The sequence below is a fragment of the Etheostoma spectabile genome, chromosome 8 (genome assembly GCF_008692095.1).
Source record: "Etheostoma spectabile isolate EspeVRDwgs_2016 chromosome 8, UIUC_Espe_1.0, whole genome shotgun sequence".
Taxonomy (NCBI): domain Eukaryota; kingdom Metazoa; phylum Chordata; class Actinopteri; order Perciformes; family Percidae; genus Etheostoma; species Etheostoma spectabile.
The window spans coordinates 2,272,664-2,298,872 of NC_045740.1; the positions used below are offsets into that span (position 1 = coordinate 2,272,664).

Below are 26,209 nucleotides of genomic sequence, written 5' to 3' on the forward strand. Positions count from 1 at the left end.
TAGGTTGTGCTCCTGTGTACTTCTGAGATCAAACTGTCTTTTGAAGTAGGAATCTCTCTCTTCTCTCTAGTCTAGTCTTGAGATGAAAGAGGAACACGGAGTGACAGAGTGGCCTCTGCAGACGGAGTTAGCCATGGGGTCTCTCTTTCTTCCCTCTCTTTCTCTCTCTCCCTGCCAAAATCCCCCAGCAGTGATAGAAACCAGAGGGGGACAAAAGGCAGTGTTGCACTGTGGCCCTCCGGCCCATGTAGTCTCTCCGGCTAATTGAAAATGGCTTTGCTCTCCTCTTTGCTCTCTTCCATAGCTCACTTATGTGGCTGCTGTCCGCCTCCTGCCTCTCCTCCTTCTCTCTCTCTTTCTCCCTCGCTGTCCACCCCTCCCCCGGGGACAACCCTCCCTCCTTTCTCCCTTCTCTCTCTCTCGGCGCTGGACCATGCTGATCTTGGGACATCCCCAGTATTTTTTGGCCTTTGAAGGCAAACATAATTGAGTAGTAATATGAGACATATTCTCTTTTCCTCTGCATGCCTCGCTCAATGGGTTATGGAATATTGAAGTTCAAAAGAGGTGTGGTGAAAGTGCTGTTTTTCCCCCATTGTGGTGATTGAAGTGTGAAAGGAATTTAGTTAAATGAGGAGTTGAGGAGATTTAATTTGGATGGAAAACCCGGCCCATGGTTTAACTTGACCCAGCTCTGCTTGAGATTTGAACAAACGGCCCCTGACAAACTATAAGACACGTTTCACCCTCCAACGAAAGCAAATTATCGAATAGATGAGCTGGTAATCAAATTCCCCCCAAGCCAAGAGAGCAGGCCAAAGCATAATGAAATGGAGTTTTATTATTTACAGCAGAACTACAGTGCAGAGGGTGTGTGTGAATATCATTTACAATCATTTCCATCCATCTGTACAACAGGAGCCTTACTCTTTGTGTTTCTCATCGTTCCAACAAGCACAAATGTTCCATGTTGATCTTTCCACATGATAATAAATAAAATACAATAAGGCAATGTTTCTATTTACAACTCTTATAAACTGTACAGGAGAGTAGACAGGCAGATTTCTATCAAGGTCTGTCACAAAATTAGAGTGCCTTTAAACAATACAACCATTTTATTTAACGCAAGATAAATAGTAGCTTTTTATTAACACTGCAAAAAATGAAAATATATATATACTAGTGCAGAGAGAAGGCCTCTCCTCTGTCCCCTTCCCTTGTTCACCCCACTTTTGTGTGTGCATCCGTCTCTTTAGGAATGTGCATACTATAATTATGGGAGGCCTTTCATACAGTAGCTTGATAGTTTAGTTATTTTCTATTTTCTACTTCCTACATGCCTTGGCATCTTGTCAGATAAATACTATAATTATGGGAACAAAGTGAGAGCATTGTCTTTTAATTTCAAACGTGTACTCCCAGTGGTATCCTGATATTTCACACAGAATTAGTGCGCCTGCTCCTCAAAGCTTACTGTTTAAATTCTGCACATTTTCCGTGTTTCTTTTCATTAGTGGCTCACAGTGAGTAATCTTCCCTTACCAGGAATTCAGCACTTAATTAGCTCTGCTGAAAAAAAATAATCAGAGCTTTAATGGGGCAAATTTATTTCAAATTGCACACAGCAGTGTGAGCCCCCTGAATAGGGTAATAGAGGATATTAGGCAGGGTGGAGTGAGTAGTGGTGCTGCTAAAAGTGTATATCAAGAGATTGATATACGCATGAAATCTCTCAGTGAAAATCTTGGCGCAAGCTAAGAGACCATGCACTAACTTTGGACTGTATTTCTGTAATGCAGTACCAGGCCCTGTAACTACAGTTTGGCTATTTTTATTAACTTCAATGTAGCGGTGAATCAGCACCATGTTAGCCACCCACCCCATACACCTTTCTAAAATTCAATTTCTTGTACTCCAGTCTTCTGGTCCCTAACACAGGGCAAAGTCAACAAATAATCTGCCCTTCCCTCCTCGTGTTATTCGATAACTACTAACAAACACCCGCCGCTGCTAAGTACAGTTAGGCTAGATGGACACAACCCTGTTGTGTACTGGGCGTGGATGGTGCCAGGATAATCAGAAGGATTTGATATGTGCCTCTGCCATGGCTAGACTCTCAGTTTTGTCTGCGTCTCTGGGGAACTTAAGGGCGTTGATTGCATTACAACTTTATTACTGGGTTAGTTAGCTTTGGAATAATATTTGGAGTAGAGGAATGCAGCTCAGTGACAGGCCACACATAAATTACCATTATCTGAGTGTGATTATGAGCCTAATGTAAGGAAATAAATTCATGTAGCGTGTCGCTGCTTGAATGACTGTGGGCTCACAATGCTGGTGTAGAAGAGAAAGTTACATTTAGACAACTATAAAAGACCCAAACATGGCCAACATTCATCAGAAGGAAGAGGCCTGTTACCTTCTTTATACACCATCCCATGAATCCCACTCTCAGTGGCCTCATGGCCCAGAGCAACGCAGCGCCAAGTGGACAATTAGAAGTTGTTCTCTACTCAGTAGTCAAAAGTCAATGAGAAAATTTGGGATTGCAATGGAAGAGAGGGAGGGGTTCTTGGAAGACAGTCCCCTTATTATTTGCAAGCTAGCCACTCATGTAGGGGGCTAGGCTGTTTACGTGCATCCTGGTCCTATAATTCTCCTGCGGTGACATCATACTAGGTGTGACCATCGCCGTGACATCAGAGCTCCTCGTCGATGCTGGCACCCTTGCGTTTCTGGATGGTCACCCGGCGGATGGAGGGCTTGGACATCAGCTCCGGCTTGGGCGGAAACTGCTCCATCAGTATCCGCAGGACTGAGTCCATTTTCTTGTCCATCTGGTGGATCTGGATTTAACACGATGACAAAAGACAAACAGGTTAAGTCAGCTGAATGCCTCCAGGATAAACACTCTGAACTTAAGTACAGTGTAGACCTGCGTGATGAAACAAACAAAGAAGGTCAGCTAGTTTGCGCTTTTGTTTTGTATCCATCTGCCTCTTTAATATAGTTGCAATCCCAATGACAGAGCAGTGCAGGGTATAATGACATGGTAGTCTGCCAGTCGCCGTCTACCTGCTAAAGCCACTCATTACAAAAGCTGTTGAGCCATATGATCCTTGAGTGGGCGGACAGACACACACACACGCCGCTGATGTTTACATGCTTTCCCAACTGTAAACACAGGTGTGTCACTCAACAGAGACATCTCTCTAGAGATGACAGGGCGCAGCCAGCCTAACCGTGCTTAGAATACAGATGAGTGACTCCACCTGAGTGATAAAGGTAAACAGATAACAGACAGCCTGGTGACATTCAAATACAGTGAAGACATTGGCACATGTACACACCAAGACACACTCATGTACACACTCACAACCACAAAGGAAAGGTAGCGCACACACTTACTGCACACATTTCTGCAACTTCAAAGAGATTTTTTACATCTTCACAGCCTTGGTCTTGGCTTTACCTTTGTACTTATTTTTTTCCCCCTGTGAAGTACTTACAGCACACATGCGCATGCATGCGCACGCACACCCTCCCACACACACACCAATATCCACTGATGGCTCCAATGGCTTCAAGAAAGTAGGGAAGATGATAAAGATGGCGCTTCGTAAATCAAAGCCTAAACAGCAAAGCACATCAAAGAGCAATAACATCTCACGCACCGTGCCGAACAGACAGATTCAGACTCCTGTCTCTACTAGACGCGATAGTGAACAACTCCGGCCCAAATGCGGTATTTCTGGCAGGGCAAAGTCAGATAGTTAACATCAATGGCATTTTCATAGGCTTAAGGGCATGGCCCCTCTTTCTCCCCATCTTTTAGTGTGTGTTCCTGATGGCCTGGACATTTTTATGGCAGAGCTAGACATTAAGCAGCTATTATTGTTGTTGAAATATGCGTCATTGTAACAAACATAAATCTGAAATATCAGAGTGTGTCACAGGAAAAAATGAAATCCCATCACAGCAAGCCAATGATCATAATGTATAAATAACTGAGCATTGTAAACATGTCTGAGATAAACTATAAATAATAAACAAATTCAAATACATTTGTTTAGCTGTTTTTTTTGTGGAGCAAAAAGTTTTTTGATGCGTTGCGTTTCTATATTTTTTGATTAAGAGTTTTGTGCATCTACAGTTAAAGATAACACAGACTGTGAACATATGGTCATGTTGAAGGCCATGTGCAAGTACACTGGCTGCTCAAAAGACTTGACTACAATTATGTGACCTGCCATAACAAAACTATTTAGTAAAAAATGATAAAGCAAGAATTGCTTAATTTTCCCATTTATTGCCAAGGTTGCCTGATATTTCACCATCCCCAGTGCCTTCCTCTGAGGTTTTACCATGACCTAAATAGTTGTGCTAAGTAGACGAAGCACGCGCTGGGCTTGGATAAAGCTTAGAGAATAATAGGCTATCATAAACATGTTGGGCAGTAATCTACAGACTTATCAACATTCTCGTTGAAGCTTAAAATGGATCAGGAATTCCTCTTGCTGTGTTTTCTGAAAGGAGTGGCCCAGGGGACCCACAAAGAGACAAGAAAAACATTATTAGACAGGCGTGTTGCAAACACACATCACTTTTTTAATCACCACTGATTGTGTTTATATGTTGGCTTTGTAGCGATGGGTGTGTGTGAAAGATGCAAAGGCGAGAGGGCAGAGATTGTGCAAGTGCATGGGTATGGATGTGTCACTGCTGGTTTGGAGCCTGTATGTTGCAGTACATTTCCTTGTATGTGTTTCCATGTCTGGAAGGAGGTAAAAGAGATGGTGCGAGTGGGCGAAGTTAGAGAAAGACATTTCAAGTTCTTAGTTAGTGTTTATTTTTGCTGACTCAATTTACTGGTTATTTCTAAAGCTGCAGTTTTTACTTTGTCTGTTATGCAAAATACTCTTTTATGAGTCCTACAGTCAGTGTTGGTGACAGTGTACTTGTGACCACTGTTCCTCTTTGCTAAAGTACTTTCTTACTGTGTTTTATATACTATACTGTATGATGTCATGATTTGTGAGACTTGTACCACAGATGATGAAGCAATTCTTGCAGTTACTATCTGTCTTTTTGTACCTATATGAGCTGAAATGACAGTGGCAGTTAGCCATTTGAGCTGCTAAATGCTTCTATTTTATATTTAAGTATGGCCCATTTGTGTAGAGCTTTCAGAATTTTGTAATGTACATGCTGTTCTCTTAATTGACATTTACTAAATAAGTATTGTATTAGGAAAGGTTTAGGTTTTTTGTTGTCCTGTTCATCCTGCATAGTGTGTAAAGCTGGCGTTGGGTGTCACCACTGCTGTGTCACATAAACACATGTGATCCGGTGACAGGTGATGCTCCAGCTGTCCCCGACCCTCCCTCTGACCACACACAACACATGGGACAGTCACAAGCACCGGACACCAAGTGTCTTTTAAATATAGTTCCTTCATGTAAGTTAAGTTTTTCACTTTAGTCAATTTAAGATGTACACAGTATTTTTAAATAGAAAAGTCAGTATGTGTGTGAGCTAACTGAATTAAATGTCCATGAGTATATTGTCTTTATCACCTGACAAAAGGAATATTTAAGATGTCATTCAGCATAAAAATATTGAATGGATGTATTGTTTAATATTGTCCTTAGTGAAAAATACCTCCTACAATTTCTGAAAGATGTAGGCAACATCTTTAAATCGCTTGTTTTTTTCCAAACAATGATGCATAACCCAAAGATATTCAATTTATATTGTTATAAAGTATAGAAAATCCGCAAATTTGGGAGGCTGACACCAATCTAAAAGCATTAAAATATAAAATGGGTGAGATGGGCTGTGGGAACAAAAGGGGATAGTGAATACAGTTTCATTCACCCAGACAGCTTTACCAGGCAAGATAGGAACATTATCTACAGTATTTTAAGTCTTTGACCTGTATTCATGTACTTTCAGTCATTGCAGCGACCGGTGGAGACATGAAGTACAGAGACAACGATGGGGAGGACACACAGCTCCTGTTCACACAGTAACACCCTTCCTGACCACCTTCCTACCCTCCCCTGGGGCTATTTGTCTGTTATCTGGTAACGTGGAACAAACACTCGAGTATACAAGTAGACAAACAAACACGCAAACAGTGTGTACACATGTCGGGACATTAAGTGTGGTCACAGGGCTGTAGGGGAGAGTGTAATAATGGAAAACTAACAAAAAGCTGAAGTGAGTTAACAACTGGGTGACACCACTGGGTAAAAATCTTTATTAGCCAAACTGTCACAAGTCTAACTGTTTGTCCTGCAAAGTAACAACTTAACGTATTGTGTCAACAGCTGGTATAGGTAATATCTGGTGCTTAGAATATAATATAATATTTCCAATATTACTTACACGCATTCAAACCAAATTCACTTTACATTTTCATCATTCAATTTTAATTTTTCATTCATTTGTAGAGACTAAAGCTGCAGCACAAAGAACATTAAAAGCATCAAGTGTGAAAACAAGAACAGACAACAGCACACGTCAGACATACATTATATCATACATCCAGATTTGACATGGGCTTGCGTTCTAGACCATAGTGGAGACTCACTACAAATGTTGCCAAGCATTGTTTAAACGCACACAACTGTTTTTCTTATGCTGCTAAAGATGTAAAAAAAATGTCAAGAGATGCATCCCATGTGTCAGGCTAGATTTCTGTTCATAAAAGGATGCACAAGACAACTGGAACATAATGGCTTGGGTTTGAATATTTACTCTAAAGTAAGTAACATATAGCTGTAATATAAGGTGTAAATATGCAAGGTGTTTCAAAGGAATATACACTGTCATACAGGATGCAAATCTAGATTTTCTTCTGACCTTAGAAGCCACTTAGGAGGAAAATCAGAGTTCAAGAGGTCAAATCTTCTCACCCTGTCTATCTGAAAAGAAGAGGCGTATGCTTAACTATGTCATTAATTCACACATAGTTATCCCGAGCTGGCCTGTGCAGCTAGAGCGATTCACACTGCCATCTGTTGGAGATTTATAAAGTCTGGAGAAAAGCTTAGGTTTGCTATCGCTGCATTCTCTAATTTGTGCAATAGTCTGCCATTGCATAATTACTGACAAATGGAGACATGTCATGCAATAGGGATATGAGATACTGGATGAGGTAGACTGAGGGAGTTGTGTGATAGCCTTGACATGTAATGAATGATAATTAGGTGTTGTGAAGTGGTATGGCTTATTCAGTAGGGAGAACTACAATGAATAGTGCAGTACTGGCTGAATTTACAAACAGATAGATTCTTCTGAACAGTCAATACAAAGACACCGAGCACGTAGGCAAAAAACCCACAATGACTCCTAAAGACACATCTACCTTCCCTTGTTGCTCTCTCTTTGACAATCATCTTGAGGACTAAGAAATGAAAAGGAGGGAAAACAGAAAATACAAGAAGAGGAGAGAAGACAGAGGTGCAGGGCTGCCAAAAGGAAAGACTACCAGCTCCAGGAATGTCTTGGCATCTGTGTCCAACCAGGCTGTGCTATTCAACAAAACAAGATTCCTGTCATTGAAATGTTCTCAATCGCATGACACAATGGAGACATGGCTGGGACAGAAAGAGAGATAAGACGAGGGGAAAACAATTGCACAGGTCACCGTCCTTGCATGCTGTAGTTAATGTGTAATGTGTTTACCCACCATTGTGGGCCAGCTCAAAAGGCCTGGTGCTTCAACCTGTGTAACACCAGACAACTTTACAGGGTCGTTCTTTCTTTGTTATTGCTGAGTCTACTGACATGGCACTAGCATGAGTCACATAATGTGCATTCCAATTGGAAAGGAAAGTGTTTAATATCCCACTGAAACCTTTTGGATGACAAAGCAAGGTTTTAAAATGCTGTTATAGAAAAAACTGAAAACTCTGTCCTTCACATTTGTATTAAAGTTCATATGCTTTGTTTTAAACTATATTCTCTTATCTGAGCAAGACACTTTGAAATGTAAGCAGAATAGAGCAAGCATGTTTATGTCTGATGTGCAGACAAAAAATAAACAAGTAAACAAGTCAAGTTTTATCTTCTAGAGCTAAACTGTTCTGATGCTATAATGGGAAATAATAAAGAAAAAACTAAATATCTTAATCAAAACTAAGAGCATATATTTAAAGGCTTACACATACTGTGTATGGAGATATAACAAAAGAATCCAATCAATAAAAAGTCAGAGTTTTCAAAAATCTGAAATCTCTTGCTAAAAGATATTCCACTTTGTTAAACCGTTAAATTGTCCTTCCCTGAACTACGTTCCAACCTAATGTTTTCAATCAACATTATATTAATGCTGCATTTTTTATATAAACAAATGGGTCAACTGTAATATGGAAGAGAGAGAGAGACAGAGTTTTAGCCTCTTTCAACTCATTTTATTTTATTCAAGGCCCCAACCTTTTTCTGTATCACTCTCACCACTTTTAATAACCCTTTCCAGTCAAAGCAGGCATCTGTTTCCAGCGACAAAGCTCTGATGGACCCATCTTACGCCGCCTGCCCGTCACTAAACTGGAACCAGGCAATAGCTCAAAGCACCAAAGGTTAACCTTATGATTTTAAGGGTGATTATATGTCAATGTTGTGTTTTAAAGCTTGTTCCGCTGCCCCCAAGTTACTAACAAAATCTATTAATATTGCTCTAAATACGTAATGGCATTTCAAACGCAAATGATAGATGCTCTCATTTCCTGTCTGTCAGCTGCTTACAGCTATAGGTTAAAGTTACTGCCGTGTCATATCAACAGGCAACAGCAAGCAGCAGATAAATGTAATCAAAATGTGGTGTTACAAATAAGGCATGTATGTGTAAATGTGTCTGCTTCTCCATTGATCCCCTATACAGCTCTGCCAGAATGGCTGCCTGATCCACTCTTACACACTCTCTCACACACACACACACACACTAAAACACACACACACACACACACACACACACACACACACACACACACACACACACAAGCAACAGAAGGTGTACACAATGGCCTCACTGGTGGGCCAATGACAAGCTGTATTACACAGAGGTCATCATTATCATCACTGTGAAGAGCTGCATGAATGGAGATGAGGAGAGGGAGGGGGAGGAAGAGAGAGGCCAGAAAGAGAAAGTAAAGGAAGAGGGAAATTAAAAAAGAACATAAGGAAAATAAATTTTAAAATTGAAAGCAAGAAAAATCCAATCCTTTGTATCCAGGAGAGGGGGTTAAAGCACCACACACACACACACACACACACACACACACACACACACACACACACACACGCCAAATTAAACCAGGAAAGCCAGCTGGCCATGTCAAAATGATAAATCAAGGTTGTCAAGTGTGTCATCAAAACAAATAACTTCAGCATTGCTGACCACAGGTTTATTTTCAGAACTTTAGGCAAAGAACATTACACTTACCACCTGAGAAGTAAATGCATGTCATAGCACACCACGTTTTCATTCTATGAGAGCTGTGTGACATTAGGCTGAAGTGCTTTTAGTTTGTGTACAGTCAGCAGGGTAAGAATTAGTTGGGGATGGGCATGATTTCAGGTAGACTGTGTCTCCTTCACTCACACATCATACATATCTGCCCAACAGGCCACAGCCAATTGGATGAATCCTTCACTCTTTCACTTTCTGACTTTTAAATTGAAAAAAACATGGCAGCTGTTCTGGAAACAGTATTAAAAACACCTAAAATTGTCACCAGTTTTTAAATATATGTAAGGAAAGGAAAGGTAATGCTGTTGCATTACTCGTTGATGCTTGTTTTAATGATTTTAAGAGTCTCGTCATTACCTGCTGAGCTCAGTTGATGCTCAGTGTATATTTCACAAATCCTATTTTGTTTCGATCGTTAACAAGCATCGATCAAAACTGATAGCCACTTTCACAGAACTCTTTATACAGTCTGCATTACCAACATGCATATTGGTCCAACAGTCAATCTCACCTCCAAAACTCACTCAAACCACCAAAACACTCCATACATGTCTCAAATTAAGCTTGTCTGATCCAAACACTGGCAACAACACCCTCTCATACATCGTCACCCATAACACACTTACCTTAAAAAACACTAACAGGGAGCATTATGTGGTCGATTAACTTTAATTTTTAAAGTGGTGTGTGAAGTTGAATGATTTTTCACATAAATCAGTATTTCATTATAACATAAAAATAACAAATTTTCACTTTGACTGTTCCAAATTATATAGAACAAGAATTTATCAGAAAGTTGTTTTACTCATCTCATTTGCTACAATACAATTTATTTTTTGTGCATACAGTTATTTACTTGTGTGAACAAAAACAAAGTTGAAACAAAAAAACTAATTCCTAAAATTCCAAAGCTGCAATAATAATTACAAAAGAACATTAACATTTATAGTATAATCACTCATAATGTACAGTACTGTGAGGGTTCTGTACATTATATACATATAATTATATATAGAAAATACCTACTGTAACTTTAACTGTCAAATTGTGATATAAAACGCAACCCTTATGATTATCTCGAGAAGAGGTGTGGAATTTGCTTCAGAGACTTTTTGCTGGGGACAAATGCACACTGTCTTGCTCTGTCCCTCTTCCCACAGCCTTAAAAGCAGCACGAGCTGGTCAAAGTGCTCTAAAAGGTTAAATGAAACCTTGTAAAATCAAAAAGAAAACAATTATACAACGTAAAAGAGATACAAACAGAAGAGGTGTATGATTGCTTTATAACAAATGTGCCAGCAGTTAAGAGAGGCCAGAGGAGGAGGTGGATGGATGAAAGGATGAAAGATGGAGGACAGAAAGGAGAGGAGGACAGTCAGACAAACTCCAAAAGGCTCTGGTGGCCTTTAATACTGTAACGGTTTGTTTTTGCTTCCTTGTGAGTGTGCTGACTCATCTTCTGGGCTCTTTAATATTTGAGTTGAGGGGGGGAGGGGGTTGTGTTTAGTTTCAGGGCCTGGACCATGATTAGGAAATGTGATAGCATCTTATTATTAATGTGTTCGTGTCACCATGTGCGGCTTTCATTAAAGAGGGTAATGTGAGTAATGTGTTTTGGTTATATGTGTTTTTATATGAAGATGCATGAATTTGAAGTGGGGTTGTTAGGAATTATTAGTCGTAAGTTTTTATTTCAGGGTGTGTGTGTGTGTATATGTGGCTTTGTGTGTTTGAGTTTAAGCTTCCTGCTGTGGCCCTGATGTAAAATTCCTTGACTTTTCCAAGACTTTCCACAACTAAATAAGGGCACTACCACGACCTTACAATGTTCTTCCTCTCTAATTCCTGTAATGTTTCTACAGCCTGGTTTCCATACACATGGAGAAGAGGAGCTGAAAACCACCAGTTAATGCAATGAATGTGTGAAAATGTCAGTCTGGTATATTCATGTGACCCATTTGTAAAACTTCCCCCAGAGATTTTACTAATATCCTTGGATTTTCCATTTTTAAATGAACCTCTCAAAAGTGTGTGGTATTAAAGAAAATCCTGTATGCAATACTTGGTTTGTGCAAATAAAGCTGTGAAGCAGCATCGTCAAAGTGTACATTCATAAGAGGTGAACTAGGGTCATGCTTTGCAAGTTGAGTGACAACGGGAAAGAGGGAGAGCGACAACGACAGACTGCATTAATGTATCCTAAACCAACGTGTCAGCTGGACTCAAATTCACCAACCCAACGAGCAACCGACCCGCTTCACCAGCAGCCTCAGTGCCAGTTGGAAAACAGAGCTAGCCCGGATCAGATTTACCACAGCCCAGGCCGCTGCCAAGGAGAATGGATTCACTTTAACGCTGGCAGATACAATATGTTCTTTGTATTTGTAAAAGCAGGAGAAAGAGATGGACAGAGAGGGAGAGAAAGAGAGTAAGAAGAAATGAAGGTTTAAGCTGTATGGCAGTGCTGTGGATGGATTGGTTTTGGACTGAGAGAAGGAGAAGAAGGAGGGAATGAAAGAGGGAAATGGTGGTTATGTTTTAAAGAACAGGAAACCGAGTGAGAGCACCTGACACATGATAAGTATCAAGGGCTGCGCCACGTGCCGCTAAACTGCAGCCAAAGCTCTTTTCTGCAGGGGTGGTGGTGATGGTGGTTAGGGGGGTGTGTACCAGCTAATCTCTCTTCTGAGTGGGTGCACACTCAAAGCTGCTTTTGTTTCTGAGGGCTACTTTCACGAGGGCGTACAATCCCCCATGTCCACTCCTCCTCTACTTCTCTTTTTTTCCTTTTTATCTCTTCGTCGTTCAGAGCACACTTCTTCTCTCTGTAACACTGGGGGTGTTTTATTTGATTTACTTATCACTCTGTTTGGACATGACTGTGGGGCCGTGAGAGAGAGAGAAAGTGTGTGTACATACATGCATGCATCTCCATGTGGTAGTGCATGTACGTGTGTGTCCACCCACATACGCACAAGTAGGGAAACACTGGTGGTGTTTCATGTTGTAAAAAAGTTTAACATTTTTTTTTTTTTTTTAAACATAAATCAAAACAGCCCGAGAAACCCCTGGGTGCGGGAGAAGATTTGATGTCGTGTTGAGGTACATGTTACTGCAAACAAGATAAATGTGCAGCATAAACAAGCCAAAAGAGATGAATTATGAGAAATTGTACTTTTGTGTATGATTGCGTCCCATTATTCTTTAAATGTACATGTAATTCTCCATCAGGTTGTTCTGCCTATACCTGTAACATAAAGGCTGAAGTGTTGTAAAAAGTTTGAACAAGTTGAGGAAATACAAAAACAAACTCAAATGTCCAATCCCCTCCATGTGAAACCCATAAAACAAAACACCATCTATCCATAAACACTTCAGCTTCCTCCAACCTATTTCCAGGAAGCTGTCAACAAACACAACTATTCTAGTCCTGTGACCGAATCGATAAAAGCACTCAAAATTGTTTTTTAGCACGTAAAGTCAAGTAAACACACTGGGGGTAAGAAGATAGGGAGAGAGGGAGACAGAGTGGAGGGGTGAGAGGAGAGGGTGGAGGGAATAAGCAGTTGCCCGATGGACCATTTGTCCTCAAGGACAGCTGGACATGATCTGCTTCTAACTGGTCCCCAGTGTGGTGGCCTTCATGGGGAAAGAACACGGCGTCAAACACTTCTTAACACTTTAATTTATGTTCACATAAAACAGCAGGGCATAAACAGTAAAGGACACAACAAATCCGTCTGAGAATTGTTATCATGTTTCAACACATAGAAATGAATACATAAATATAATGCAGACCCACGCGCACGCGCAGACCTCTTCTCTTGTAGTAACTATTTCAACACATCCAATGGAGCCAAACGCTAATATTTCTTCATCGTGGGCTCTACTGTGTGAAGATTAATTGGCGTCACATGACTCAGTCAGGCCAGTTTGATTACATTCCCCCGGTCTCCTTAGAGCTAGTAAACAGCTTGGTGATGTGTCACCATTTCATCAGCAGGGCAGCAATGACTCAACAGGGCAAAACTGTAGACTGCTGTGCTATGAATTACTCACACTCATGCATTGAAAAGAGAAATACTGACATGCACGTCCACATGCAGCACCAGAGTGTTTAAATGTAATTTATCAGTCGTCTACACTACTGTGCATTTGTATGTATATCTTTTTTCAGTTCTGAAAAAAACCCTGGGTGCAGCTGTGCTGAAGTTATTAGTTCTTATTTTATAAAATGTTTACAATCACAAATTATGGTATGTTTGAGCTCTACGTTGAGAAGCAGTGTTAATAGACAAAACATGCTTTATCAGTAGTGTCAACAGGAAGCATCAACTCAGGTATTACTCATTAAATTTTCCGAAAAATTATCTAAACTGTTAACCACGCAGCTACTTAGACATGACAGAGACTAGTTACAATACATAATGTAAACAAGAGTTGTCTGGGTACAGTGGAGGGAATTACAAATAATGTGTGTATGTGTATGTGTGTACGTGCACCTCTGCAAACGATTTTGAGTTTGCATCCAGGGTGTGACCTTGCATGGCGTTCACACAGGGGAGTCTTTATCACCCACACCCCCCTTGTCTTCTCACTGCCAGCTGCCACAACCACCAAATGCCCCCACCCCCCAACCCAAATACACACACATACATGCACCCCTCCAGTGCCAGGCTGTGGTGGCAGCCAGCGTGGCATCGTCAGTCTCCAGGGAGGTGCCATGTTACTACGGTCACTGCTGTAGGATGGCCACACTGTGGCTTTGTTCTCGTCATCAATAGGCCACTCAGCCTGATATTATAAATGACAAGGGGCGTGCCAGATCTTTGGTCTAGGTTCAGGGTGACTACTGAAACGGATACTAATGGCATCATGGTTTTTGAAAAAAAAAGAAAAAGAAAGTACTTCCCTTAACAACACAGACGGTGCTGTTTTCTAAAAAACTCAAATATGTACATATAGTATATATAAACATACACAGACATCATTTTAATCCTATATAAATATGACAAATGTTTCCCAATTATTATTTAGTCAATAGTGGAAAATGCATCTCAAAAGTTATGTTCTTTAAATTGCTTGTATTGCTTGCCCAACAGTCCAACACCCACAATTTACAATTACATAAAAAAAGAAGAAGAAACCATAACATAACATAACATCAAAAAACATTTGACAAGCCAGAACCAGTAACTGTTTGCTGCTGCTGATGATCAACTACAATGTAAACAAGAGTTGTCTGGGTACAGGGGAGTGATGTGTAATGTGTGTGTGTGTGTGTGTGTGTGTGTAGCCCAGACAGAGAGTATCCCCCATGCTCCCGCCAGCTGTCTGCCCTGCCCAGACAGTGGCCCTGCGCCTGGTGCCACGGCCCCGACACTGTGCCAGCTGATCCTTGGGCGCAGGAGTCAGCCTGACCCCAACCAACCCCCTTTCCTCCTTAAACCAGCATTGAAGCCATTATACAGATATGGGCAGATAGAGAGACTTAGTATACTATATGACCACAGCTGGCCTCACACACAGGCCAACAGAGAGAATGAGACAGCATGGTGAAGCAGCGAGAGACAGAACAAGAAAGAGAAGAGACATATTGTCGCCCACTCCTCTGTTTCCAAATATAGCATCTTTCTTCATCCCACTCAGCTGCTTGTTTTTGTTATGGTGCAATTTTTCCTCATCAAAGATTTGGACCTGAGACACGTTGGTCGAGAGCCTCGCTCGGTTAGAGATGTTTGTTTGGCTTTTTTAAGGAGTGTTGTTTTGATGTTGTCTGCAATTGTTGGTGGGAAGCTGAGGGGGATGATTACGCAGACGGGAGACGTCTGGTTGGTTAGAGACACGCGATTGGTCAGAATGGCCGAGGAAACTGCAGAGAGGTCACAGAGTCTATGGAGCTCTCAGGAGTGGACTCATTTAATGTTAAATTATAAAGAGCAGAATGTATGAATCTGAATAAAACAGCTTTCATGTGACATTACTAAATGCAGCTGGGATGACACTGGACTGACTGTTTCCCATTTACAGTGGACAGCAGACCAATGCTGACCTGCCAGGCTCGGCAGACAAAACAAGACATGGAACTGATAAGGCCAGATTAAACTATTCCACTCATTTGGCCAGTCACTGTGGCCTGCCTAATGTTCTCTGTTCACTACCTCTGCCTTGAAGCTGCTACTGTATTTGAGTGTGAAATTGGTTGAAACAAGAATTTAAATTAAGAGTAAGGCTTAAACAATAAAAACATTTAATTGTTTTTTACTTGGCTTTCATCCACAATGGACATTGGAGCTACTGCTTAAAGACATTGTCTGTATCCTCAGGGTATAGTAAATGTGTTGAATGCAGTTTTACATGCTAGCAGTCTTCTTCTTTGTTGGCACATTGATCAGTTGAATTGTGTAAAACCATTAGCTGGACTTCTTTATCATGTCGCCTTATAGCCCGATAGCAACATTAACAGCCCCATAGCAACAATAACATTATAGCCCCATAGCGCTACAAGATGGTGATGGTGAGTAAACTTATCAACTCTAAAATACCATGCAAACAATAACATACTTAAAAGATGATGGTGTCTAATGGGTGGCTCATTCACTGTTGCTTGCTTGTTGTTGTCTAGATGTAGTTTGCTGCTTTAGTGCAGCCCTGTATTTTTTCAGCATCTCAGGTATGCCAATAATGACCCAGGGAAGTGCGTTGGCTGCTGGCTTTAGCTTGTTTCCAACCCTCACATTCTCTATGTGGTAACTCTTATCTGATCTTCACAAACAGGAAGGTATTTAATCACAGAATCAGTAACTACTTTTGTGTTAGCTATATGGAGAGGGAATGAGGGAAAGAGAGAGATGCACAGCTGCTTGGGTACAATTGCCCTCACAGTACCTAGTCACTGTCATTTGAGAAGGCCAATTGCCTCTTGTCATCAGAGTAAAAGCGAGTAGTGGGGAAAGACACACATGCTAGCCCCCCCCCCACACACACACACACACACACAAATAGAGGCCTAGTGAGCGAGCTGCTGCTATGAATGGTCAATACAGTGCTCATACCAGAGCTACAACACAGTCATTAATTTTGATTTAAAGAGATTGGAGAGCATGAATAATACAATTCAGGCTTGGGTTTAGCCACAGACACAGGCTCTGTCTGACACAGTTTTTGTTTTAGAAGGGCTACTAGCTCGTGTACATGTATGCACTTATAAGTATAGATGTCTGCAAACGCTTGCCCACAAGCCCAATCATACACACACACACCCTTAAGCCAGCACACACACAATCTGACATATGTACAGTACAAACACTGAACCCGACGCCTTCTTGTCCACCTGTTGTCCCCCCTGCAGCGATGTGGAACCCTCCCTCAGCTTTCTAGCCTCCAGCTGTTGGCTTTGGGGCAACAGACACACACATGTACACAGCCCCCCTCCTCATGCCTGCTGCAAACCAGGCTGGGTAGTATTTTTAGCTTGTAGTAAACAGAGAAGCAGGCTTTCATCAAACACAACCCCCTGCCCTTCTCTCTTGCTCTCTGTTTTCCCTGTATCTCTATCTCGCACGATCTCCTCCGTCACTGTCCATCCCCCCTCAAAGGAAGCAGTCAGGTCGGATCACAGTCCTCATTTAGATGACTGGAAATGTTGCCCTGTTCAGGAAATGTCTGTTGGTAGCTAAATCTTTTCAAGTGCTTTGCTGAATGAACTCTTTCTTTTTTTAACAACCACACCACCATGGCACACTGTGCCCACTGTCAGCCATAGAGAGTAAAAGACATAAAGAGACATGTTCTGCTGCTGCCTTGGTTACTACAGGGACATGCAGGAAATATATTGTGTACGCCATGTGTTCTACATCTTTGCCCCCAACTGAGTCTATTTTGGGTTCAGTAAATAGACAAAAAGGGGTTTGTGGGTAAATGCGAGTAAAAGCGTAAGAGACTTCCACATCTATAGCTGAACGTTCATCACTTAGAGTGGAAAAAGAGACTAATTTGATGTTGTGCAATTTCTCCTGGGTGAGCACATGCAATGAGAAGGGAGGGGAAGCCACCCAAGTTGGGCAATAGTGGCTGAATGCCACTCCTCTTCACAGATTGTGGTTTATAATAGAGGGAATAGCTCAGTGTAACACATCACGCCACTTGAGGTCACATTATAATGCCACCACAGCCAACATGACTCAGACAGAGCCAGCAGTGCGAGCCCGATGTATTCTGCGGTGATCTTTTGCACACCTCACCATACTTTTGTTCATTCGGCAGACTATAGGGCAAACTTAAGTTTGGCTAAAATGTTAGCCAATATCTATTGATCATCATAAAAAAGTAAAAGCCCAAATGATCTTTCTTAAATATTTTCGTTACTGCAGAATATTTGACTACAACTATGACTAAAGTTAAAGAAACTTAAAAGGCACAGATTAAAATGAAAGACCCTGACTTCCCTAAACGAGACTAAAGGACACTGTTTCAAATGTCAATGGCTACAATTTACAGTATGAAAAAATGAGTCAAATCTTTGGCAAGAAGTAATAATAACCTTTTTTCAAAGGAATTGGACACCCATTTTGTGCCATGCCATGAGCAGCAGCTATCAGATTTTGTGATGCACGCACAGCATGAGTGATTTTCAACAAGTGATTCTCCATTTAACAGGATGGCACAGTAAAAGGCACAGTGTACTAGTATGACATGTTGAAAGCATGCTGGTTCTTACAGTTGCAATGAACCTGTAGCCTGCACCTTTTCATCTGAACTCCTCAGATTGGTATGTTTCTTCTTTAACCATTCCACCCTGAACTATTTAAAAATGATCGGTTGAATCAAAAGGCTCTGCAAATGTTCTATCTTGTTGTGTACACCAAGTTACAGTGTACAATAAAAGCCTCCATGTGATTTGCCAATCTACAGCTTTTATTGGGAAACAGGGGCAGCAGGAAGTGATTGCCTTGAATTAGCAGCAAAAACAAATCCCTAATACGACTGTGGGCAAGTATTAAATTTAGATTGATGAACCTTGCTTCAAGATGTATAGCAAAATGTCTCTGAAACGTGACAGTACAGTTTGGTTTCATGTTAAAGATTATCATACAACCCATTCCTCACCCCCTTCATACATGCTTGTGAAATTGTTTTTGCTGACTTTGCTGACTTACTTACTAAAGTCACAGAAGGAGATTCAAGTGAATACATTTGGAGAACAATACTGGTAACATAATGCCCTTTCAGTGTCTGAGTAGGCCAGCTATGTTTTGTCATTTCCCAGCATGAGTAAGCAGGGGTCCAGTAGCCCCTATTTCCTCAAAATACACCCTGAGTCAGGAGGTGGCTAATGAGACTCATCCCCCAAAACATGTATGTGGGTGAATTCATGTGACTGAATACTGGGGTATGTAGGTGTGGGTGTATGGAGGTTCCTGATTCCTGAAACTCACAACTCTTTTTCCTGAAAGATACACATACTGTCACACATATACAAGGCCTTGTGTGGTGACACAGCACTAATGGCAGCAAGGTTGTGTTGTGAAAACAGAGAGCTGTATGCTTTGCTGGTTCTGAACAAGGCCGGAGGGTCTGAGCTATGATCCCGAGTAACCTTTCTGTAGCCAACCCCTAACATCCGGACCTCTCCTGCCAGCACACAACTGAATCAAATACCTGGGATGATGCTACAAGATTGGTGGTGACCGTGGATATGCACACAGGAGGCAAGGGCACTTTTAGTCACTCTTTGAGGCAATGAAAGCAAATACATACAATGAACTAAATCCCGTTACAATCTACATTTACAAGTTTAGCTAACACTTCACTTATGGCCTGCCAACATTGCAAGATACCTTCATTCCTGTGATGTTTCTGTGTCCTAAAAATGTACGTCCCTAATACTCTTTGATTAAATAAGAAATGGGTTGATTTTCGACAGGAATTTATTAATGATCAAGAGTCTTGATCATTTGTGAGAAGTGGAGAACAAAAGAGAGAGGACAGCCTCGCTAAGTAATCTCGCCCATTTAACACCAACGCTTGTCGTTCATTGCATTTGCATTTTAGGGAATTACTCCAGATCTTATTAACTTAATAATGGCCTGGATAAAAACTAATCTATGCAAACAGTGCAGTATGCCATAAAAAAAAATTCATGTTACTGCATGATTATGTACTACCATATAATAGTGGGACAAGTACTACTTTAATTGAAGTTTTATAAAAGATAATCAAAAACAATTGATCTTTGACTAATAAACTGAAAGATTTATTAAGTAAATTCGCTGTTTTAAGGCTTCTCAAATGGGAGGATTTACTGCCTCTCTCTGTTCTCATTGGGAACTGTCAGTCAGAGAACTTTGAAATTTTTCATATCTTTTTCACATTTTAAAGACTAAATGTACAATCAGTTAATCGGAATGAATGATTAACCATTTAATCAATGATTAAACAATTGTTAGCAGCAGTTGTACTGTATGACAGCGTTGGGAGATTAAACTGATGAAATAAAAGCTATGGAGAGAATTTAATTAAATCAAGATACAAGAGTATGAATACAGAGGGAAATTAAGGATATTCCATATGAGTTTTCTCAAATCTCCGAACATTTTTTAAAGCGCCCATATTATGCTCATTTTCAGGTTCATAATTGTATTTTGAGGTTGTACCAGAATAGGTTTTTATGCACAGTGCTGCAGATCCTCTTTTCACCGTGTGTGTTTAGGTCTCTTTTTCAGCTACATAGTGAGACATCTCACTTCTAAACTATCTTTGTTGGAAGTTGCACATGCGCAGTAGCTAGGTAATGATAACATCTCTAGAACTCTCCGTTTTGTTTTTGCAAAGCCAATCTACCGCTCCGTACACCACTGTCTGATCATGTGCCAGTCAGAGTTACGGTTAGCCACCTAGAATGAAAGCAGGACATATTCAGAAACCTGTATCTCACTCAAAACAGCATGGACAGTTTTTTTTCCAACTTTGTATGCATGTGGAAGCACCAGAAACACAAAATAACACCCCAGAAAAATGTTTTTCATAATTATGGGTACTTTAAATTGGCCATACTTAACAGACATAGGAACAAAAGCAAAATTAATGTGTAGATCTGTCTATTACATGGAATACATAAGTGGCTGAAATATTTCTACACTTCTTCTGCACAGTGAGGTCAGACATGAAAGCACAGCTATTAGCAAAAGAAACATGGCTATGATGCAAATAAAAACACCCAGACCAATGGCTTCCTTCTGCTAACTTGTTGACCTCCAATGATAGGAAGGATGTCTATATGTCTGCCTGTCTAGAAATATTTATAGGTCAAGACACAAACCAACATTGTCCAAACAATTATTTTAAAAATAAAACAAAAAATGATTCAAACAAACACTGTAAACTGCTGAGGTGCCGGTGGGAGCCCAAGTGCAAATAAACACCTCAGGAAGGAAGACAAAATGAAGACTTTTCCAGAACAAATCCTTGTCCAAACAAATAGACAGACAAGGGTTTGTTTGTCTCACTGGCCTCTTGACCTGGGCTTTGTTGCAGCAAACTCGAAGAGTTTTTGTGGATTTAGTAAGTTAGCTCAGCAGTTATGAGATAGCAGTGATGGAGATGGTTGATGACATGCTATGATCCTGCTACCTGTTGTGTTACTAAAATCCTTCTTTTTTTTTTTTTTAAGAATCATTTTCATATCCACAGTTCTCTACAAACTCTTCCTCTGCCTGCAATCCTCCACTGTTTAGAAGCAGTGCTTCCGGAGGGCAGTACATCACACAGTTACATGTCGGAAAAAGCATGTTGACTGTAACACTCTCCTGAACATGACAACAGCAAACATTCACGAGAAGTAACTCAATTATGTGATAAGAATAAAAATGTTTCCTTTTAGTACTTATTTAAGTTAGGTCACAGGGATATTTTTTGGCATGTCAAATATCTTTTAGAACTATCCCTCTTGTTATGTCAAGATAAAAGTCATCTTAAGCATTTCAAGGAGAAGAATCTCTTTAGGACAGGCACATATAGTTCACTTCACTGTGTAGCAAACCTAACTAAACCATTGTTACACAAAAAACCTTTAAGACTGAAATAAATCAGCATAATAACATGCAGCTTGTAAATGCACAGAACGTTATTGATTAAGTACTGAACTGGAGAGTGGACTGGGCAGCTCCTACTCTCCTTGTGTCGTACTGCACTTTACATAATCAACTTTCTTGGTTATGTCAGACTTATTAAAATATTCTTGAGATTAGATACATAGTCTGAGTAAAAGACTCAGGGTTAGCTTCAACCAAATTGCGTACAGATACGTAATTGCGTACTGTTGTCATAAAGGTGAAGGACTATAGACTGTTTTCACCGGGCTGAGGATGTGCAGACTTTATGTGTGTGTTAAGAGGCCCAGTATCAGATTTAGGCCTGGTCCCACTGGGCTATAAAGCATGGTGTTGGATCACCACTCTGCTGGGGCCTGCAAGTGCTGAGTATAGAGGGGAGAGGGAGGGATACTCAGGGGGACTGCAGCAGGAGTGTGTGTTTTTTTTCCCTCTCTACTTCTTTCTCACCTCTATGTTTCTATGTGAACTTCTCTTTCTCTTCTCACTAAGATTTTTTCAGTGAGACCTATTATCTTACATAAACAGCAATAAACTGTTTTTCTTCATCTCTTGAATTCCCTTAGCTCAACTCTCTCCTTATTTCCTCATAGTTCAGTTTTTCTTTCAACTCTGACCCTTCATCATGACTTAAGTTTTACCCTTACATATATCTGACTACATTACATATATCTGACTACTTAGTTCTAGCTATACAATATAAAAACATAAACAAATACAAATTTGGACACATTACAAGATATATTACAAAAGCATCCTCTGCAAAATATCTCCATCCTACCTGATAATTTATTTCTATTGTGAGACCCTAAAAGTCACTTTTTCTTCAAACATGTGAAAACATCTGCCAGTGCAGCAAAAATTTTGTATAAATGAGTGTCAGTATCTTGAAAAAAACCTGAAACTTTTAAACTGAATTGTAAACAAAAAACTCTCTCTCTACATCACATTACTGTCCTGCAGCTTGGGAAGCCATCAGCGAGGCTTTCTGGCTGGCCTGCGGTGAGGTAGAGGGTTATGGCTCTGGCTATTGAAACGTATGCAGACAGCCACACAGGTGGTGTTTCACTTTCACTCTGGGGAGAAAGTGGCTGACTGAGTGAATATGACTGGGCTCCCTCTGTCCTCGCACATCTGGAATGGGCTGACAGGAGGGAGGGGAGACTGTGTGGAGTGGTGAATGGCAAAGCACAAGAAAGTGTGTGTGTCTGTATGTAGAGGGCGGCATGATATGTGTGTTGTGGTTTTGATCTTTTCATTTTTGTGGATGAGAGTGTGCTAGTGTATTTGTTAGAAAGACCCCTACAGAAAATGTTTTTTCATTAGTAGCCTTATATTCAAGTCAAATGTATTGAAATGCACTTATTTTTTTTTGTTTTGTACAGTATTTGTTTTATGCTGTTGCACATTCTGTAATTCATCCAATTCAATCCATGCTTCTGTTTTGCTATTTTTAACTATAGTCCTAGAATGACATCTTGTGCCACTTATAGATTGGCGTACAGTTAAAATCTCCTTGACTAGTTATGACTGATTATGCACCATTGGCAATAATCAAATATGAAAAAAAGATTTGATAGTGTATGTACCATCCACAGCTTTGGCAATACTGTTTCTGCCATTGAAATAATGTAATTTAACTGAAAAACAATGAAGGAATGTGAGAGGGGTAGAGAATCAACAGAGTAAATAGTGAGGACAGAGAGACAATGGCAAAAAGATCAGAGGAAAACAGAGAAGAAGCAGAGAAGAGAAGGCTGCGAGTGTGAAGGAGAGAGAAACAGACAGAGACAGAGAGACAGATGTTACAGTGCTGCTGCTCTGCACACTGAGTAGCAGTGAGGCGTGCAGCTGCAGCGCTCAATGACGAACCATTTCCCAAAGATCCGGTTAAAAACGGGCAGGAAATTTCCACTTACTTCATGTGTTGTGTGCTTATTACCTGTCTGCACAAAGGAGACTCTAAAGCTGCCTCAGTACCAACAGGATTGCTCCCTTGTAACAGCCATAATACTGTATATGCATGAACATACAAATATTCACGCATGTAAAAATGCACACTATTGATCAGCATATAACTACACAGACGTACCAAAACGTCATCCTATGATAGAGAAGGAAAACTAGCAGGGGAGAAATGAACAAATTATATCTGGAGACTGAGTTGAATGAACTCACAAGTAATGCAAGTGATTCATGTAATAGAAGAGCAAGCCAGGCCCTTGAACTTTATTTTTCCTGTGCTGCCTGGTGAGAGGTGTGCCGGTGAGGAACAGTCGCTCCTCATCCGTGTGTGTTGGAGTGCACTTCACAGAGGGCCGCTGCTACCAAGGCAAGGGAGGGGTCTCCTTTAGACAGCTGGGAAATCTGTGTGTGTGTGTGTGTGTGTGTGTGTGTGAGTGCACGTGCATGTTTAGGCACTAGCACCTGTACAAGATCTCATCGTCTCATCTCGGAGGCCCCATGAAGAACTCGACACCGGGTCTGGCTCAATAGCAGGCTAGCACCACCACAATGTCCAAAAGCAACAGAGGGGCCAGGGGGCCTCCGGCGCTCCTGTGGCACGTGCCTGCCTCTCCCCTTGCTCATGATCCAAGATGGAGTTACGAGGGTTTAGTGGAGGAACGGCTGCTTGCCGGCCCCTGAGCTACCCTTGGCTCTCCAGGCTCCACACTCACTGGCTACCCCTAGCCCCATCAAAGACCAATATTGCATCCAAAATCGGACCGTGTGGAGAGGGATACACGGTCCGGTAGTAGCTGGGAGCATTAGTGTGTGTGAGTGTGTGTGTGAGAGGCCAGTGTTAAAGGTGGGTTTGAAAGGGGAGAAGAACTGTGAGCCATCTTGTGATTTGTTTTTCTTCTCTTTTTTTTTTACTGATCTGAATAATGATACACTGCATTATTATTAAGCTAAACTTTTAAAAATTACTCAAGTGCCCCAAGTCTAAGGAATGCATTGTTTCTCAGACTAATGGGAATCTCATTTTGGCAAGGCTCATTGTTTTTTACACAAGAATCTCACGGCTGCTTTCGATAAAAACACACCGCAGGAAGGATGAGCTCAGGGATGAGCTGAGAAGAGGATGATAATGATTTAATGAAACCAGTATTTAGAGGTATTTAGAGGAATGACTACATGGACAGGCTTGATGGGAATGTTCTATTTCAGTGTCAGCCCTATTCTCGGAATAGAAACAACTCTAGTCATAACAATGGCACGCTCACAAGATGGCTGATAAGATGCCGATGAGATGAGCTCAGTCTGGAGAATGTGTATGTGTTTACGTGATAGAGAGGGCGACAGGGAAGAGGGGAAAGAGAGACAAATAGGGAGATGCAAAAAACAACAACCACAGAAGAAAAAGTACAAATGTAAATGCTGGACTGAGCAAATAGAGAGCAAGCGGAGGTGAGTGAAGTTTGGTGACAGACGGGATGTGTAAAGGGTAACTGACGTCAGATCCCCGTAAATGTTTGGTGTGAGCTTCCTGTTAGAGTTGTTTCCACACAATGAGCAGGGCGGGGGTGGAGCCTAACTTGCCTGCTCCTACACACAAACATCCAAGGTCAACACAGAGAAAACAAACATGTTTAATAAAAAGAATGTGTGGAAGATGAAAAGGAAATATAGTAATGCTTTAAGATATTGATTTGGGGATTTTCTTGTGCAATAATTTTTTTCTTTTGTAACAAATAAGCAAAAGTGCCAAACATTGGTCTACATGACAACATACAGAAAAGTACACTACACATACCGAGGATGGCACAGTGCACCTTTTTCATCCTTATTTGTTTCCACACCAAAACAAAGAGAGGAAATAGGGGAAGGAGGGAGACACAACAAAAACACTACAGCAAGAATGATGTCTGCGGCTCACAAACAAGACACACAGAAACAGACACAGACGAACACAAACAAACAAGAGGCATTGACAGGGAGACTGGCATAAGACAACAGGTACCAAATACACACACACACACACACACACACACACACACACACACACACACACAGATAGAGGTGAGGAAGCCGTAGCACAAGTCTACAGCATTTATTTCAAGGATTTAGCAATGTTGAGCCAAGTTTCCGAAGTCTTTCCTGGCACTCCATTTATGTGAGCTGTGGAGAGCTCCATATACATGACATCCAGAAAGGAAAGGATCCATGTACAAATAGACAAGTCATGAGGTGGTTTTCAACGGGGTGCAATCATTCTCTTGGCAACTGTCAGTCCGCAAGAACAGCATGTTTTTGAGTTTTAGAGAGCTGAAGGGCTGACTGTTCATTCAGAATCAAAACATTGATAGTAATATGTACAGTATCATTAATTAGAGCAGATATTTTGGATGCAATATTGTTCCAGAACTGACCAACAGAAGAGCAATTCCAGATCATGTGAAGATATGAACCTTGAGCTTTTAGTGGGCAGAATGTGCATGAAGGGCCGTTCATTATTTTCATGTGATGAATTTTCACAGGGGTGAGATATGTCCTATTTATGAAATTGTAGTGAATATGCTGATGTCTGTATCGCGAGATACTTCAGGATTATTAAACTATACATGATGCCAGTCAAGATCGATACTCAAGCCTGGGCAATCACGTACTCAGATCCTCT

The 26,209-nt window shown here is 40.9% G+C and overlaps 1 protein-coding gene across 4 annotated transcripts in view; it reads right to left on the minus strand.

Moving 5' to 3' along the window:
• Positions 1-823: 823 nt before the first annotated feature.
• Positions 824-26,209, minus strand: part of kcnq1.2 (potassium voltage-gated channel, KQT-like subfamily, member 1.2) — a 191,783-nt gene continuing 166,397 nt past the window's right edge. For all 4 annotated transcript variants that reach the window (XM_032523241.1, XM_032523242.1, XM_032523238.1 and 1 more), the window contains one exon: positions 824-2,846. In XM_032523241.1, the coding sequence (XP_032379132.1) occupies positions 2,700-2,846 (147 nt within the window). In that variant the 3' untranslated portion in view covers positions 824-2,699. The remainder of the gene's footprint in view (positions 2,847-26,209) is intronic.